Here is an 18,066-nt window from a genome sequence, read left to right as displayed (position 1 = left end):
ACAAATGCTGACCTCTTGTTCTTTTTGCCTGAAGAATGATATGCCTGACAACAGGACATCCTCACCCAATAGCCTAGACCTTGGCCTTTGTACTGAGTACAGGCACCCCATCTCCTCCCATCTGCCCCAAAAGCCCAGCCCAAAAGGGAAAGGAATAAAACACAAATGGAGCATGTAGATGTATTGCCTGAAAGGGTTAGCTCCATTCTGTTCTTACAGGCTGAAGAGGAAGAGAGCTTGAGGAAGCTATTGCTATAGATGACTTCCTTTCCATGGCAAAGTTTACTGACAGCTGCTTAGAAACACAACCAACACGAGCATTTTACAGTGTGGGTATCAACATTTTATTTTTTTAAAATGCAAAAACAAAGAATACATCATTGTAGTGACTGGCAATGTATACAAAGTTACATATTTCAAGGAATTCACACATTGAAGAAACAGGTTTTGAAAGAGTTTCTCTAATGCAGTGGCATAGGACCTACAAATCCTTTCACAACCGATACTGCTTGTTTCAAATACTCTGTAATAATATGGCATTGGGAGAACCAGAGATCCCCTGAGATGCCAGCACTGCTAGTACAGGACAAACCTGACCTCAGTCCCTCAGCTGTGAGTACCAGGTAATTCTGGTAATTCTTCCCCAGTAATTCTGCAAGGTAGAAAAGGAGATGCTCCAACAACACAATGCCATAATCTAAGGCCACCCCAGGAAAATCCAACAGTATCTCAAAGCTGTCAAGAGAACAGGCAGTTCCCACACATCTTTAACTCATCCCAACCCTGGTATTTAGTAACAGCTTTAAGGAGTATATTTATATATAAATCTATTTAAAAAAAAAACAACCACACAACACACACACTATTGTGAAATTTACATGAACACACACACACACAACACTGTTTCCAGTGGAACTTGGCTATCAGCTGCTTGCAGTTTATATACAAAGCTGATTAATTAGAAAGGCTGCTACAGGGAGCCAAGCTTTCTTTCCAGGTTAGCCCCTGGCTAGAACAAGGATTTCCTATGTGTTATCTTCTAAGAGTTGGCAATGTTCAAAATTGTGATTAGAATACCAGGGTGCAGTGGTTTGTAAACATTTTGTCTTAATATTAAATTAAAATCCAGTGCATTCTCACTCTCTGCTCTGACATTATGGATCAGCTGATTGATACAATGTTCTAGGAATTCATGGGAGATATAAGAAGTTTGGTCAATAAAAATCCTTTAGACAAGTTCATTCCTGGTGCCAAGTTATTGACTTTAGAGCAACACCAAGCATGAATTTGATCCATAGTAGAATCACAGGCAAATTTTTTCCAGGATGTAGGAATTTCCATTCCATGCTAGCAAAACAATTTAAGTTTTGCACAATCCCTACTCTACAGATTGGGACATAGTTTTGGAGGGAAGCAGTGTGCCAAGCTCACAGGCAAGGCCAGCAACACAGCCCAAAAGAGCTCCAGATTCCTGAACAACTGGCCTGTGTTGGACAGCAATGCATGCTTCTCTCCTGACTCCTACAGTCTTCAATCCCCTTTTACTAGGGAAAGGCTACATGATACTGGATTTGGGGAAAGGCTCACAGGAAAATGCCTAAAGCAAATGCATCAGGGATATACACAAAAAAAAAAGCTAGAATATCTCAAGACAGGAAAAAAACTCTTCCTGTTTTTCTTGAAGCTCTTAACTCCTTCTTCCTCTTTGCCATCTGCAGTCCTGAATAATGAATGTCTGCCAGATCTGGGTGGCAGCTTCCTTAGACCCTTTCCTTGTGCTTCACGTTAGCCAGCTTGACTGTTTCCTGCTCAGAGGCAGGTGGAGAAGGCTCATCGTGACAACCAATCATCAGCTGATAGACCATCACTCCTGCAATGGCCCCAAGGAAAGGAGCAACAACTGGAACCCACCACCACTGTTTACCAGTCCTGGAAAACAAAAAGAAAATGCACAAGGTAAGAATGGCTGCCTATGCATTAGGGTATTCATGTTTGGATCTGGAACAATGCAATCCTGGTCATCTCCAAACATCACCATTGACTTGCAAAAGACAACAGTACCTGCATGTCCACAGCAATTTCCAAGGCAGATATTGCCCACCACTGCAAGTTCAGGTGACAAACAATTCAGAACAGCTACTGCCAGGACTTCTAAGCCTGTCTCTCCACCAAGAAAAAGAGAAGCAGTTGCAGTGCCTGAACTAGGCACCTTCACTTCCCTCCCACTGCTTGCAGGAAAGCATCCCTTGACAGCACATAGTCTGTACTGCTCGTGACTCTCAATTTTCTCCAGTAACAACAAAATCCAAGTATAACAAATGCCCTATATTTTCTACCACTAAAAAAGATGATAGACTCACATTCAAGGTGCACCTGAACTTCTCATGGATGCTCTTAAATTTCCTCACTGATAACCAAGTTAGGTCATTTGCTCTCACTGCCAAGCTTCTACAATTTCTTAAGAAATCTGAGCAGAGCAAAGAGTGTCTTCAAAAAAATGTTTATAAAATCTAAAGATACCTCCTGGATGCTAAGACTCTTTATGATGCCAGACCTACCACCTACTTGGACTTGTGATTTTTTTTCCCCTTCATGCGCAAGGTTTTCTTTGGCAAGCACTTACCAGAACACTTCAGTGCCCCAGCCAGCAATGGCCGTGAAGAGACGAGGCCCAAAGTCCCTGGCAGGGTTGACAGCATAGCCAGAGTTGAAGCCCATGGAGGTTCCAATAACGAGGACAACAAAGCCAACTGTGAAAGCCTCCAGCCCCGTGGGGACAGGGTTGTTGTAGGGATCGACAATTGCCAAGACACAAACAATCAGGGAGGCTGTGCCAATGAACTGGGGAGGGAATGGGAAGAAGAAGAATTTAATCCAGATTCATCTTTTAACCAAATTATTTAACTTCTCTGAAGTCCCATGCATTTAGGATTCATTCTCTAAACTGAAAGAACTGCACTAAGTCATCCCATGGCATTATCAGACCACAGTAGACTGAGCACCCACAGGAATGGGAGAGTGGAACATGCTCCTCCTGGCAGCCCACAGGCTCGATCAAGCCCACACCTTTTTCCCTGCCCACAGAAGAGCTATGAATAACTGTTTGAGCAGTCAGAAAAGCTGAAGACATCTTACTGAACATGCTTCCAACCTGCCACAGCTGGGTGGCTGCTGTCCCTTTGTGGTTGATGGCAACTTTAAGAAGGAGACAGTCACTTCCAACACCACCCACCACCCCACACCCAGTTGGCCTCTGGGTTGTGCAACAACCACAGTAGTACAGTGGGAGTGAGGAAGAGTCATCCTTCCTCACGCTATCGTTCTTCAGGTGCTGAGACCAAGTGGTATCCTTTTCACTGGTGTCCTGGCCAGTCTTGTGTGACTGGTTAATTGCCTTAGCCCAAGCCTTCTTGCTGTAAGGGTGCTTCCTGGCTCTGCTCTTCCTATGGGCTAGTGAGATACCTGTGTCAGCTCTAAAAACCTTTCTGGATATCTTCTCTTTAAATTTCAATTCATTCTTAACTAAAGGAGAGGCCCAGAACCACACCAAAAGATTCCTCTTCAAATGTACCTTCATCCTCCCAGCACCCTCTTACCTGGTCAAAGAATCCATTCACAATGTTCAGATGCTGAGACGGGTAGGTGGCAAAGATACCAGCAGTGCCATTCTGTCCTGTTACATACAGCTGGTTGCTGCCAAAAGACCAGAGGGCATCTAGGGGGGCAGGGAAGAAAAAAGAAAAGGTAGAAAGGTCAGTCATTTTCCAACACACATCAGAGAGGACCTTGCTTGGAAGATGACCAAAATGTAGACTCCACAAAGCCATGAATATCAAAACAGACTTCCCTGAGTGCCCTATTGCTATGTATTGCAAAACCATCTGCTGTAGAGCATTCATTTGGAAACCTTAGGGTGTGATCCACCACAGCATTTTATGAGTCAGGCTCAGATGCAGATGGCCTGAGTCCCTGTTGCTAATATTTCTTGTTTGCCAGGCACCAGGAAAGAGTTAGAGCCAAAAAGTAAACACTAAGCTGACTCCAAATCTCTCCCAAAAGGTATGCAAATGCCTGTGGTGTCAAGACATGAGACATTGCTATGGATCTGATCTGCAGCAAACGGGATTTGGGCTGATCTTGCACTTTCCTCTAAGCCAATACACAATTAGTTTCACCTCTCAGGGTTGTCTTGTAGAGCAGTCAGCCACCTTGCCTACCACTATGTAGAAGCTGGATAACTAACCTAGGTGGGCCGTCTAGATTCCCTCCACGGTTAGTGGAGAGAAAAACAGACATTTTCTGAAGGTAGCTCTTCCATGGTTTAGGCAGGTAAGATGGGATTAACTCTTCTGAAGAGGAGACTTCAGCCCACCAACTAGAAAGGTAACTGGTGTTGAACTGGAGTCCTGATGTTTACAGAGATGAAGGTAGGTCCCCCTGCTTCTTTCTAAAGTGAAAAGCAGGTGGTACTAGTGCTAGGGTGGCAGTTGCCTCCTTTCAGGTGGAAGCTACAGTGACCCAGATGTTCTGCTCAGCTACAGGGAACACTGCTCCTATTGCCAGAAACAGAAATCAGGAGGCAAACTGAGTCAAAATGTCACCCTTGATATTTGAGAAAGAGCAGTTTCCAACACAAAGGGTAAGGTCTTGCCCACTGAATATTGCCATGTGCTGAAGAACATCACTCAGGAGGATTAGATGCATGAGGAACTGGATTTCTAGGATGCTTTCCAAGGTATAGAATCACTCTGATAAGGGCAGCAAAAACTGCTAGAAGTCCCATTGTCTGGAAGCTAACACGAGACAACGCAGCAGACATCCATGGTGAAATCTTTTTTTTTTTTTTTTTTTAAACAAGGGTAAAACGGCTCTGGAACAATGCACAGATATAAAATCTCCATAACTGCTAGTGTTTCATCAGCATTTCTGAAAGATCTGTTTTAATCCAGACAGTACCTACAAGAGGGGCCGTCCAGTGGTCCATATTACAATGATCATTACTCAAGGACAAAGACTCGCACATTAACAATGCTGGCTGGGCCTTCAGATTGATTTGAACCCGTCATCATCATGAGAACAGGAAAGCCCTCCCAGAAACACAGTAAGGAGGTTTCTCACATCTCTGCTCTGCAAGAAAATGCTTCTCTCTGATTTGGGAACCAGCCTCCCTGCACTGAGTCACGAAGAGCATCCATCTCACCCCAACAAACACAGAAAGTTTCTGCACTCACCATAGTACAGCCCAAAGACTATGCTAGCTCCCAGGAAAGCCCCCAGGGTTTGGGCCAGGGCATAAATTGGTAGCTTGATCCAGGGCTCCCGGGCCAAGAAGCACATGGCAAAAGTGACAGCTGGGTTCAGATGTCCACCTGCAGAGAGGTTGGTGGTTATTGCACTTTTACAGGCAGAACTTGTGTCCCAGAAATGAGCCAAGGGACACTGGTTTCCATACCAGTACCACATAGGAAAAGCACAGCCACCTAGGCCTACACAACAATTGTCACAAGTGAAATCCAGCCCACATGGAGCCACAACGTACCTGATACCTGTCCTGCGATCAAAATGCCAAGTGTCACAGCAAAGCCAAAGGCCAGGTTAACAGTCAAGAAACCTCCATGAGTCCCTCTGCTGAGCACAATCTGTGCAAGGGAGCCACAGCCAAACAGCTAGGAGGAGAAGAAGAGATTGAAATTACCCTCTCTGTTTCACATCAGGACCAGTTGCTGACCAGTGCCTGCAAATGCTCCACTTACACTTGCATGCACCATCACAACCCACTCATGACTCAGCCTTCAAAGCTTCAACATCTAGATACTTCAGTCAAAGTATCCGGATGTTATCTCCAGGGACAGCAGGGAAGGAGAAAGGACACAGAACAAGCCTATCTCCTGGCAGGGGGAAACAAAATCAGGACCAAAATCAAAAGCAAGATCAAACCACAGTTCACATCTCCAGTAGACTGAAAGCCTTCTTTGTCCAACCATCTAATTTTCAGGTGGTAGGTGAGAAGAATCAGCCAGACAGCACCCTGGACCAAGGTATTTACAATGCAACAGTTCAGATGAGGGATCCGAGTACCTTATTGTTAAAAAGGCTAATTATTTGACACAGTAGCACATAGACTGACGGGGACAATTTTGCTAATGCCTAGAAATACAGACATGACTGAAGGTGGTCATAGAATCATAGAACGTCCTGAGTTGGAAGAGACCCACAAGGATCATAGAGTCCAACTCCTGTCCCTGCACAGGACAACCCCAAAATTCACACCATATGTCTGAGGGTGTTGTCCAAATGCCTCTTAAACGTTGTCAGGCTTGGCACCATGACTACCTCCCAGGGGAGCCTGTTCCAGTGCTCCACCACCCTCTGGGTGAAGAACCTTTTCCTAATATCCAACCTAAACCTCCCCTGGCATATCTTCCTGCTGTTCCCTCGGGTTCTATCATTGGTCATCAGGGAGAAGAGATCAGTGCCTGCCCCTCCTCCTTCCCTTGTGAGGAAGCTGTAGACTGCAATGAGGTCTCCTCTCTGCCTCCTCTTCTCCAGGCTGAACAGACCAAGTGACTTCAGCCGCTCCTTGTACGGCTTCCCCTCTAAACCCTTCACCATCTTCGTGGCTCTCCTCTGGACACTCTCTAGTAGCTTCGTATCCTTTTTGTATTGTGGCGCCCAAAACTGCACACAGTACTCAAGGTAAGGCCACACCAGTGCAGAGTAGAGCGGGACAATCACCTCCCTCGACCGGCTAGCAATACAGTGCTTGATGCACCCCAGGACACGGTTGGCCCTCTTGGCTGCCAGGGCACAGTGTTGGCTCATGTTCAACTTGCTGTCAACCAGAACCCCCAGATCCCTCTCCGCGGGGCTGCTCTCCAGCCTCTCGTTCCCCAGTCTGTATGTACATCCAGGGTTGCCATGTCCCAGGTGCAAAACCCAGCACTTGCCCTTGTTAAACTTCATACGGTTGGTGATTGCCCAGCTCTCTGATTTGTCCAGATCTCTCTGCAGGGCCTCTCTGCCCTCGAGAGTGTCAACAGCTCCTCCCAATTTTGTGTCATTGGCAAACTTTGATAACAAACCTTCGAGTCCTGCATCCAAGTCATTTATGAAGACATTAAAGAGCACTGGCCCCAAGATGGACCCCTGCGGAACCCTGCTAGTGACTGGTCGTCAACCCGATGTAACCCCATTCACTATAACCCTTTGAGCCCAACCCATCAGCCAATTGCTCACCCATTGCAATATGTGTTTATCCAGCTGTATGCTGGACATTTTGTCCAGGAGGATACTGTGAGAGACAGTATCGAAGGCTTTACTGAAGTCCAAAAAGATTACATCGACTGGCTTCCCTTGGTCAACTAGGTGGGTAACCTTGCCATAGAAGGAAATCAGGTTTGTTAAGCAGGACTTTCCCCTCGTGAACCTGTGCTGGCTGGGACCAATGACTGCGTTGTCTTTCAGGTGTTTTTCAATAACTCCCAGAATAATCTTCTCCATGATTTTGCCAGGCACGGAGGTGAGACTGACAGGCCTGTAGTTACCAGGGTCATCCCTGTTGCCCTTCTTGAAGATTGGGACAACGTTTGCCAGCTTCCAGTCAACTGGGACCTCCCCAGATTCCCAAGAGCATTGAAAAATCATTGAGAGAGGTCTCACTATGACATCAGCCAGCTCTTTAAGCACCCTCAGATGAATCCCATCGGGCCCCATTGACTTATAGGGATCCAACTGGAGCAGCAAATCCTGCACAAGTTCAGGGTTGGTTGGTAGTTTGTCGTTCTCGCAGTCATGGTTCTCTAGCCCAGGGCTCTGGGGGTCCCAGAGCCCTGATCATCGGTGTTGAAGACCGAGGCGAAGAAATCATTAGACAAAGCAGAGACGTTTATGTCCCTGTTTGTGAGGTGACCATGCTCGTCAAGTAATGGGCCAATGTTATTTCTCACCTGCCTTTTGCTATTTACATATTTAAAAAAGCCCTTTTATTTGTCCCTCACAGTAGTGGCCAGCTTCAGCTCTAGTTGAGCTTTGGCCATGTGTATTTCCTCCCTACAGTGGCAAACAGCACCTCCGTAGTCCTCCCATGTGGCCTGACCTTGCTTCCACTGGCTATACATTTTCTTTTTTCCATCTTAGTTCTAGAAGAAGATCCCTACTCAGCTAAGCCAGCCTTCTACCTCACCTGCTCGACTTCCGACATTTTGGAATTGCCTGCTCCTGGGCTCTTCGGAGGTGGTACTTAAAAAGTGACCAGCACCAATGGACCCCAGCACCTTCAAAAGCTTTTTCCCAGGGGACCTTACTAAGTAGTTCCCTGAGCAGCCTGAAGTCAGCTCTCCTCATATCCAGAGTTGAGGTCCTGCTGGCAGTTTTCCTCCTGTTACCACAGATTTTAAACTTGACTGCTTTGTGGTCACTGTGGCCAAGGCGGCCACCAATTGCCACTTCATATACATATGGTTATATACAGCCTGACATTCATGGAGTCCTCCTTCAGGTGGCACTGACTGACAGCAAGGGACTGGGGCTTCCTCCTTGAGCTGAGGTACCTGAAGTTGTGCCAGCCCCAAGGTATGCCCTCTACTGCAGACACTCTGAACAGAGCCTGTGCCATCCCAAACCAGGCATATCCTTCCTATGGCAAAACCATGTAAGAAAGTATCAGGGCAACACAGCTGTCCTGTCTCTGCAGCACCAACATGGCACAGGCACCATCAAGAAAACTCCATATTCCACAGACAACCTGCCACCAGCACATCCAGAGGCTTGGCCTTCTAAGAGGGGTGCACCAAGCACTTTGGGGGACAAAAGTGGTTTCTGCTGGGTGATAAGGGGTGTTTCCTAGTAGCTAAGGGAGCCATGTGCCCTTGCTCAAAGACGTTTGCTCCAAATGGGTTATCCTTCTCTTCCCAACCACATCCAAAAGCCATCCTTCCTATACTCACCCTTAACAACGCAGACCAGTTTCCCCTGGCAATTCAGTTCATCACTCATCCAGCTGGAGGCTTTCTGCCTGGCCAAGTCTCTCCACTACCCACTGTGTAATTTAAGGAGCCATAATCCTAATCATCTATATACTTTTATCTTCCACTGACTCCACCTGAATTGATTCTTGGTGTATACCAGGGATTATCATATCAGCAGGTACTGAGAGCATCCTTAAACTAGGACAGGGATTACAGCTTGCTCCCGAGATCCTCAAATCTAGGTATCAAGGCTTGCCTTATTTATACTAACCACATGCCCATATCTACATACTCATCAAGACTTTCTGCTTCTGTGAACTCCATCATCCCAGAAATACTCAATTGCCACAGAAGCAGTATCTACTCCTAGGGGATAAGCCACCAAATAGGCACCAGGGGTGGCTCTCTTCATCTCTCCTGCCAATACTGGACATGCCCATTGAGCAACACACAAGCTAGATCGGGGCAAAACCAAAACACACCTAACTCATCCCCTCTTCATCCCCTTGACAACTGATGAATTACTAAGAAAGCAAACACTGCACTCAGCCTGCTGGGAAAGGAGCAGCCAGGTAGGCTGCAGGCTGACTCACGAGGTGGGGACACTGTACACAGGTGCCTCTTGACAAGAGGCCAGGTCCCCAACACAGGACTTTGTGTAGAAAGAACAAAGGAACCTCTAGAACTCATTAGTTAATGAGAGAGGACACCCAGCACTGCTCTCTACTGGGTGCAGAGCAGCCCCTTCAATGTCATAACCCTGAGCTGCCCAGATGGGAAACCATGGCAGAGAAGACACCCAGGCAAAGGCAGAAAAGATGAGTCTTGTTTACTGTGCAGCAAATAGAGCCTTCATTCCCAGCTATGCCCAAACCACTGAAGGAAGCGTAGCTCCAACTGAGCAAATAAACACTGGCTAATGACCAGGGTGACATCTGTTCCTTCCCTTACCCCAGAAGAGCCCCACCATGCTTTAGACAGAAGTTTGGAGAGAGTACTTGGCCATGGTGTTCACTTCTCTAATGCCACACAGCGCATCAGTCTGACCAGGGACGGGGTGAGCCCACAGAAAGCTGCAATGGGCATCTGAGTTTGGCAGGGTTGGATGCAGGTTATTCCGATTGATGAAGGTATTTGTGTTATTGACTCTGAAAGAACTGGCAGTTCTGCAAGTGGATGGTGGTTGGCTCGTTAGTCACATACCTTTTGGTTGCAGAAACCACAGAGTAAAGTTTCCCCCCTCCACCCATCTGTTCACCCACAAAGGTCTTCGCTTAACCTGGAGGAAGGCCAGATCTGCCATTTCTCAAGAGGCTGTTCCCATCCTCCTCTTCTCCCATCCTACACCTCATAATAGCTCTCCAGCTTTTCCTCTATGAGAGTCTGTGGGCCATGCAAAAACACCCTGGAGCCACTCCACAGGAGCATTACAATTATTTATCAGATGAGCCCTGAGCACTATTTGGCTTAATTCAGCGTAACAGTAGAAAACTTGACCCTCAGCAGATAAAGAGTAAGGTGATATTTAGGGACAGGTTTGAACTTTGATATGCATGTGTGCAATTCCATCCTGCACCAGTGGAGTCCACTAAGCATGAACATATATTTTCATGCGTGACATCCACCCATGGCATTTGACTTTCAGGAACTGGTTCAAATCATGCTCAGCTGTGCTTTTGTGGCAAATGGCTTGACATTAGAGCTTTGTTGTGGTAGTGGCTATTACAATTTTTAACCACACCATTTCCACTTCTGCTGTTTGCTAATTTTCCTTCCAGTTCCTTTTCCCAGACCATATGAGACAGGAGACCCTCAGCATCTGTTTCTTATGTCTTCCTTTTCCAGTGCTCACAGAGAAACATTTAGGAGCAGCTAGCTTGAGTCAAAAGGCAAGGAAGGTCAAATAAAAGCAATTCAGCATTTATCCCAGTGGCTTTTAAGTCCATGTAATGGATGTAAAAGTTCTTAGTCAATATTACAGCACTATGGTCGGAGACAGTGGTGCACACCCAAGGCAGAGATGAGCCCTCACTCTTTATTTTAATAACCTGCCTCCAACACTTTTTTTTCTTTTTTGTTAAAAAACAAACAAACAAAAAAAAACCCCAGACTTTACTGGAAGAACATCCCAGCCAACAGAAAGCCAGGTTAGCGCCTCACATGGCAGCATGTGTAACAGTCAACTGTTATACCCCCATGATCCACGAGCCAAGTTCAAAAGCAGTTTTAAAGTGCTAATAAAATGATTGCAACAAAGCATTACTCTGATGTAGTAAAGCTACTCTCCTAGGAACTGAGGTCAATGCACCCATTAACCAGGTTAATGGAAGCATGCTCCCTAATTTCATCTTACTGGCTCTAGCAGATCTAATGGCTTTCCCTGCCAACAGGGAGGCATCTCACTCCTCATCTGATCCAACTGATCCAGTTCCTTGCACTGTGAAAAATAACAAAATCCATGTCCTGCAGGATCTGTGAGTTGAACTGGTTCAAGGGTAGAGGGGTTGACAAACTCCAAAGCCTGTACAAGGGAGAGGACAGACAGAAGCAGCAGCAAAACCAGGAAAAGGTAGCAGGTTGCTGGGTGAAACTTCACACCTAGGGAAACCTTAAACTCTCTATGTCCAGGGCATGTCTTGAGACTGGCCATTTGGCTTTGTCCCCCAAGGGAAAAACACCTTGTCTCAATGTCTGGGGACAAGAAAGCTCTGGAGCTTGTCAGGGCTGGTAGGAAAGGACCTTGGAGGACAAAAAAAGTTGAAAAAGTTAATGAAGAAGTGAGGCCACCTGAGTTTATATGCAGATCTTGTGAAAAGCAGCTCCATATGTGAACATGGGAGAAAGGTAGTGCTCAGCACTCCCTTGCACAACAGCCAGGTTTCCTCCCTTGCTTGCCTCCTCTTTTCTTTGCTGGTGCTTTGTCACATCTTCAGGTGCAACACAAAAGGCCTGGATGCATTTGGTTTTGGACTTCAAACAGACTGATCTCTAAATCAAGATGGGAAAGTTTTGCTGGCATAGCCCAGGAGGAGTGTTATTACCCGAGTTACAAATCTCCTTTTCAGCCAGCAAATAAACCAGGGATTAGGCAAGGAGCCTGCTGTAAATCTACCCTAATCACCTCGGTGGATGGGAAAGGCTGGTCAGCCCTCCCTGAGCTCTGGTTAGTGGGGAAGATGCCAGAAAGGCAGTCAAACCAAGGGTCTACTCTGGAGGAAGACACCCTGAGATATTGATGGAAGATTTTAAAGCATTAGACACACAAAGGGACAAGTCTCTTCATATCAGAGTGGAACTTAGGACTATCCTACAGTCCCTTCGGGGGGGAGGCTGGGAGGGGTCAGAGGACTATCACTTTACAGCCAGCTCAAAACAACCTCCCAACTCCCTCTCTTCAGCTCAATGTAAGAAGGGGTTAAAGGCACTGCAAGTCTCCCCCATTGCCTCTTGCTGCCCTCCCCAAGGAGCAGGACTCAGCTGGGTAGATCTGAAGACAGATCCATCCCCATTGCTTTTTCTGCTCAAGCAGCATGCAGAGATCTTCCTCAATTCCATGGCCCGTGCAGCCAGGACTACCTCCACCAGCCATAAAGGCAGTGCAAGGAACACCGTCATTTTTACCTTTCCTCAAAACATCTCTTAAGCAACCAGACTGGTCATCATTTACAATTTGCAAAGCAAGGAGAAACATTAGATCCCACAGTCAGGTTTCTTGTCCAGCACAGCTGGAGCCAGCCTGGACAGAAGCAGTCCTATGGAGAAGGGCAGCAGCAGATGGTCTGTCATGTTACAGCTCTTTCTGCACTGTGTGCTGTCTGGGAGCCAGGCAGGGCTGCAGGACTCGAGAGATAAGAGGGTCTGAGCAAAGTTGTGCCACATATACATCACATGCTACCACAACACTGCACAAAGCTGGGGAGGTGAGCGGCACTCAGCGCAAGAAACCTGAGCAACCATCAGCAGAGGAGTTGGGCATTAGAGAGGAAATTCACTATTTTAGCTTGTTCCCACACACACATCAAAGCAGAAACACTTATTCCGATATCCCTGGTATCCCTCAGATCAGGAGGCTTTAGTTCTTAGAAAGACCTGTACTTCTGGTGGGGTTTTGGTCACAGGGTTGGGCACTGCTGGGGAAAAGCTGCCTTCCCACTGAGGGCAAGTCTTGGTGCCTGAACTGTCCTGTTTGTAGGAAGGAGAAACGTCCATGCTCCTGCATGGGGACACCAAGAAGGGGCAGTTTTGGACAGTTAATGAAGAGCTTTGAGCTCTTCTCGTCAAGAGGTGAGGGAGAGCAGCAGCACTGACGTTTCCCACGCCTCCACACCCAGCAGCACAGACCCTTTGCAGGGAAGAATCAGCAGCGCTCAACATGCTTGCAGCAAAGATTTCCAGCCCCTTTCAAATCCTAGCAAAGCATTAAAAAACCCCCAACATTTTAAAAATTTTTAAAAATTAAAAAAAAAAAAAAAAAATCACATTCTCCAAATGCGACAAGCTGGGTTCAAGCAAATCGGCACAAAACAAACAGTGACTGTGGGAATTCCCATGCCACCCCAGATGGCTGCAGGATGAGCAGCAACTTTAAGCTCTGCACTGCCAACAGTTAAATGAGGCTCCTTTCGCCTTGATCATCCCAACCACTTTGCTACTTTGGTTTCCATGGTCTGCAGCACATTCATACTCCAAAAAAGCTCCCACTTGGCCACAAAGTCAAGACACCCCTGGTTGAAAAGCAGTCAAGAATTGTTTTGTTCTTTCTTTGTGCCTCTACAGCAGCGAATCACAGTTAGTCCAACTTGGAAATCAATTATAAACAGCAAGTTCCTTCTCCTGCAAATTTAAAAACCAAACAGACAGTTTTGGTATTCACAGCCAGCCAAGCAAGGCAAACAGATCAAGCCTTTAAGGGAGGCACAGAGGCCTGCCACTGGAAATCTGGCTTTACTGAGTTGCCACAGTAATAATGCAAACAGCAAGCAACTTGGAAAATGCCTTCAGCATTTGCATTGCTTAACTATTGCCAGCAAGCAGTGCTTCTGACATAGGTATAAAGTTCAAACCTGAAGTACCACTCGGAAAGTGCATTTTGAAGGGGAAAAAACCCAATCATTTTAATTATCAGAGGAAAGGTAGAATCAGCATTACTAATCTTGACGCTACCCGAAGACTAAAACCAAGTTGTGCAAGGTGCTGTACACAGCAAAAGCAGCTTGCAAGTAAAGAGCACCTTGCCTTTGCGCTATTCAGGGCTTGGCTGCCTTAGTTGGATTATTTTTCTTATCTTAAAAAAAAAGGCACTATTTTGTTTTAGCATTCTGCTACCTTTACAACCTCCTTAAAAAAAAAGAGAAAGATAAAATCAAGCACTAGGTTAATTCTTACAGGCAAAGAGACTTTGCAGGGGTCTGAAATCGCTTTGCTCTAGAAGAGTTTGAGAGCACTGCAGTCGTTATGCAAGTGAAAGGGAGGAGGAAAGAAGCTGAAGCTGTGCCAATATCCACTGTGGGACAAGTTTTACATTATACAGTGAAATTTAAAGTAGGGTGTAAACTTTAAGGCCTTTAAAACTTAAAACTTTTAAACTTTAAGGCCTTCCCTTCAGGCTCAGGAAGTCAATTTCAGTATGAACAATATCAAACCTTAAATCCATCCCTAACATTGTTCAGTCAGTTCCATCTCCCATGAAGACAATTTCATGGATCCCAGGTCTTTCCTCAGGTATTTTATTGTCTGAAGCCCATAAGAGATATTTACCAGGCTCAAATGCAGCTAAATGCATGCACACCCAGCTCAGCCTGCTGGCAGGGTGGGCAGCAGGGACTTCTGCAAGGTACAGAATGACAATCTCTCTCCTGGGACTATCCAATTCAAACTACTACCCAGGCCATCTGAAAAGGCAAGAAAGTCATCTTCAAGGCCCTTTCTGTTTTAGGCAGGTGATACGATAAAAAGATGCAAAAGAATCTGGGTGGTAAGGAGAATTTTTTTTTTTTTTTTTTTTTTTTTTTTTTAAGTAAAATGAATAGAATCTGTAAGTGTCATTTCATTAACAGAAGAATAGACTGGGACAGTGCCAAGGCATAAAGAGATTGACACTCAGCAGAGCCATACTGCAGACTGCTTGCCCTGGAACCCATTTCCCTCTCTGTATACCCTGGTTTTGCCTGCTGACAACCCAGAAGCATTCACCATGTTTGGGACTTTCCCATTTCTCCCACCAGCTCACCCCATCTTCTCCCACATGGACACAGTACCCACAGCCCTCCATCCACTGCAGGAGATCCCAAGTCACTTTTACAAGACCTATAAGATGGTGTTAAATGTATTGTTAAAACCAGCATTTTCTTGCCCCCAGACACCAGCTCAGGAATTCCTGAAGAAGGTGAGAGATCTGCTTGTACACTTACACACACACTTTAAAACACAGCAGATGTGGTGCTCCCGAGGACAAGGCATGTGTTGCCCACTTTTGCCAGTGCATCATCCAGCCTGGCTGATGGGTGCCCATTACCACCCTCATTTTGGAGTCTTTTTATGATTGTGGACCAAACCCTTCCTCAGGCTCTGAGCACATCCCAACTCCTCTTTGCTCCAGAAAGGCAAGGCTGTAGGGAAAAGTAATCTCTGCCATACCAGCCAATACAGTTGGAAGAAGGAACAGCATTTTTTGGATCACAAGCCCTTCTGAAAGCTCAGATCCACATGGCTAAAAGCTTGCCTTGTTTCTCCAGCAATATAACTTAGTTAGCAGGAGACATTATTCCTCCTTGCTTCAATCCTGAGACTAACTGCAGCAACATCAGTGATTCATAGACAGCAACTTTCTACCTGTTAATCACTTTCCTATCAGCTTCTACCCACCTTAACCCCAAATAACCCTTCCCTGAAAAATCATCAGGACTTGTTTGCAAATCACCAAAGCTGGGTCACTCTGACAATAAAGCCGTTGCACTGTGTGAAGTTGCTTTCTTTTAAAAGTGGTAGCATTTTAGGGGGACTCGGGTGAGCCCCCTATCCTCCCACACAAGACCCAGTAGCCTCCTCTTCCTCATCAGAAAAGAATCTTATTTATTAAAGCATAAGATAGTGTGTCAGTCCTTTTGTGTTGTCCCCAGGAGCACATGCAGCTTCATCAGACCTTCCTCCAACTATTAGATTTCTCCCCAAACAGTCCTGCCATCAGTTACAAAGAGGTGTAAACCCACAGTCACTCCACTAAAACCCATAGGATTGCTCTGTCTTTACACCACTTCAGAGGAACTTTCACCTGCAGGTATTCACTCTGTGAACACCAACTCACTTCTGCTGCAATATCAATGCACCAGACTCATGGCCTATTGGGTAGTCCTGCATTTTCAGATGCAGATGCCCAAAGCCAGATCCCTATCCCAGTTTTGCTACACCGGTATTTGCTCCCCACTCCTCACACACAGCCGTCCTAGCGGTTTGCACCTGCCTTTGACTTAAAAGCAAGCCAGGGCCACTCAAAACATCTTCAAACTAAGTCACTTATATAGATATCTACCCCACTTTATTACTTATATCTCATCTCTTTGGAAACGGAGCACTAAAACGGTCAGAAGAGTTTTGTTGCCATTCACCACTTAAAAGCACATCGACTGACAGCTTGGCACTGTCACACACATGGCGAGCACAAGCTCCTGATCAGTTGCTGGCACAGGCTGCCACAGTGTCATGCAGCCCCACCAATAAGACCCTTGGGAACCTGCAGCCAAAAGCAAATGACTGCAACAGTTTAAATTCTGGCTACTTCTTTCTCCAAGGAAAACAAAGCAAGGTGATGAAAAAGCTTTCACTTCCCCAGGTGATAACATCTGAAGTATTTCAGTACCAAGAAAACATTCCAGGGCAGACAGAAAGGAAGTTCTGCATGATCTCTAGCAAAACACTTGCTGCTTGCACAGAGACTTTTTTGCTCCCTGCACTTTGCAGGCACACGAAAGCCCCCAAACACCCACCAAGCTCTGCAGAGCCCACCCTTTGACAGCAACCCCAAAGCTCATCCTATGACAACTTGCATGAATTTCTTTCTTGTGGATAAGGACTTCTCTAGTCCCCATAGGGCAGGTTGCACTGGAGCTGGGCTCATGCCTGGTGCAAACTCTGGCAACAGCACAGCCCCTTCACTAGAACAATTTTCCCCCACACCCAGGGGTTAGAGAGCATCCCCACACCACAGCATAGACTCACCACCAGGATCAGTGTCCCCAGGCACTCAGCCAGTGCTTGTCGGACTAATTTGTTTCTGATCCTCAGGTGCTCCTCAATAGTAGCAATAACATCCTTTTGCCTCCCCATTACAGTAGAGGTACCCTTCAAGCAGTGTCAGGGAAAAAGCAACAGCTGACAAAACCTCAACAAGATTTCTTCCCTAGCAGACCTCCCTTTGCTTATAAATAAGTTCAGCGATGCCTGACACACCTCCTGAGTAACCACACCCCCTCCATCCTCTCTTCAAACCCAACTTATTTTTTTTTCCTTCTTTTCAGCATGAGACAGAGTGGGTGGTTTTCTTAAGTTTCTTTATTGCTTGCATAGGTGAGCAAAGGATTCAGGAATTAAATGTGACAAAGATGTCCTGCTCAAAACCCTGCTGTTTTCTTCACTTACCACCTAAAACATGGGGCCATATCTGCCCCTCTCCAGCTTCAGCTGAGGCCCTAAAAGCTAAATGCACGGACTGAGCAGCATCTTAACCCATTTGTGCAATCACAGTACCCTGCTTTCAGCTTGCTTTCCCTCCCAAATCCCTGCAGGATGGCAAAGTGATGAGTACCCCTGTGCTGATCCAGAGACTGCAGGTGATTTTGGAGCAAAATCGTGGGGCAGGAGGGTTTGATCCCCCCCACCTGTACTGCGGGCTGAGGCCAAGGCACCTCCTGACTCCAGCAATTACCCAGCTGAAGCTGGTATCAAGAAGCAAGACCAGATCTCTCTCCATGAAAAGTTGCATCTGGGTCTAAACTCTTGTGTATTGTTATAGTTTCTCTCTCCCTCCCAGGGCTTTGGGAGAGCCTTTCCAGCCCAGTCCCCATGAAAGCTGTGAAGAAAAGTGGTGAGAGGTCCCAAGTGCAGA

The 18,066-nt window shown here is 46.3% G+C and overlaps 1 protein-coding gene across 1 annotated transcript; it reads right to left on the bottom strand.

Annotated features, from left to right (window-relative positions):
* Positions 1-320: 320 nt before the first annotated feature.
* AQP3 (aquaporin 3 (Gill blood group)) lies at positions 321-17,329 on the bottom strand. Its single transcript, XM_087763719.1, has 6 exons — positions 17,181-17,329; positions 5,540-5,666; positions 5,232-5,369; positions 3,597-3,715; positions 2,624-2,841; positions 321-1,929 (listed from the first exon to the last, which is right to left on the bottom strand). Exons 1-6 carry the CDS (start codon positions 17,286-17,288, stop codon positions 1,761-1,763), a joined length of 879 nt encoding a protein of 292 aa, XP_087619845.1. The 5' UTR covers positions 17,289-17,329; the 3' UTR covers positions 321-1,760.
* Positions 17,330-18,066: the final 737 nt, after the last annotated feature.

This window comes from Nipponia nippon, unplaced genomic scaffold (genome assembly GCF_047370975.1).
Source record: "Nipponia nippon isolate SJK-2023a ecotype South Korea unplaced genomic scaffold, ASM4737097v1 scaffold_29, whole genome shotgun sequence".
Taxonomy (NCBI): domain Eukaryota; kingdom Metazoa; phylum Chordata; class Aves; order Pelecaniformes; family Threskiornithidae; genus Nipponia; species Nipponia nippon.
The sequence above is the reverse complement of the archived record's forward strand: the minus strand, read 5'-3'. Positions and strand labels throughout refer to the sequence as shown.

Excerpts from the sequence above, each read along its gene's own strand:
- AQP3 (XM_087763719.1), bottom strand. The coding sequence starts at position 17,288 with ATGGGGAGGCAAAAGGATGTTATTGCTACTATTGAGGAGCACCTGAGG. Across the intron at positions 5,370-5,539 it reads GATCGCAGGACAGGTATCAG|GTGGACATCTGAACCCAGCT; the intron begins GTACGTTGTGGC and ends ACCTCTCTGCAG. Across the intron at positions 3,716-5,231 it reads AGTCTTTGGGCTGTACTATG|ATGCCCTCTGGTCTTTTGGC; the intron begins GTGAGTGCAGAA and ends CTGCCCCCCTAG.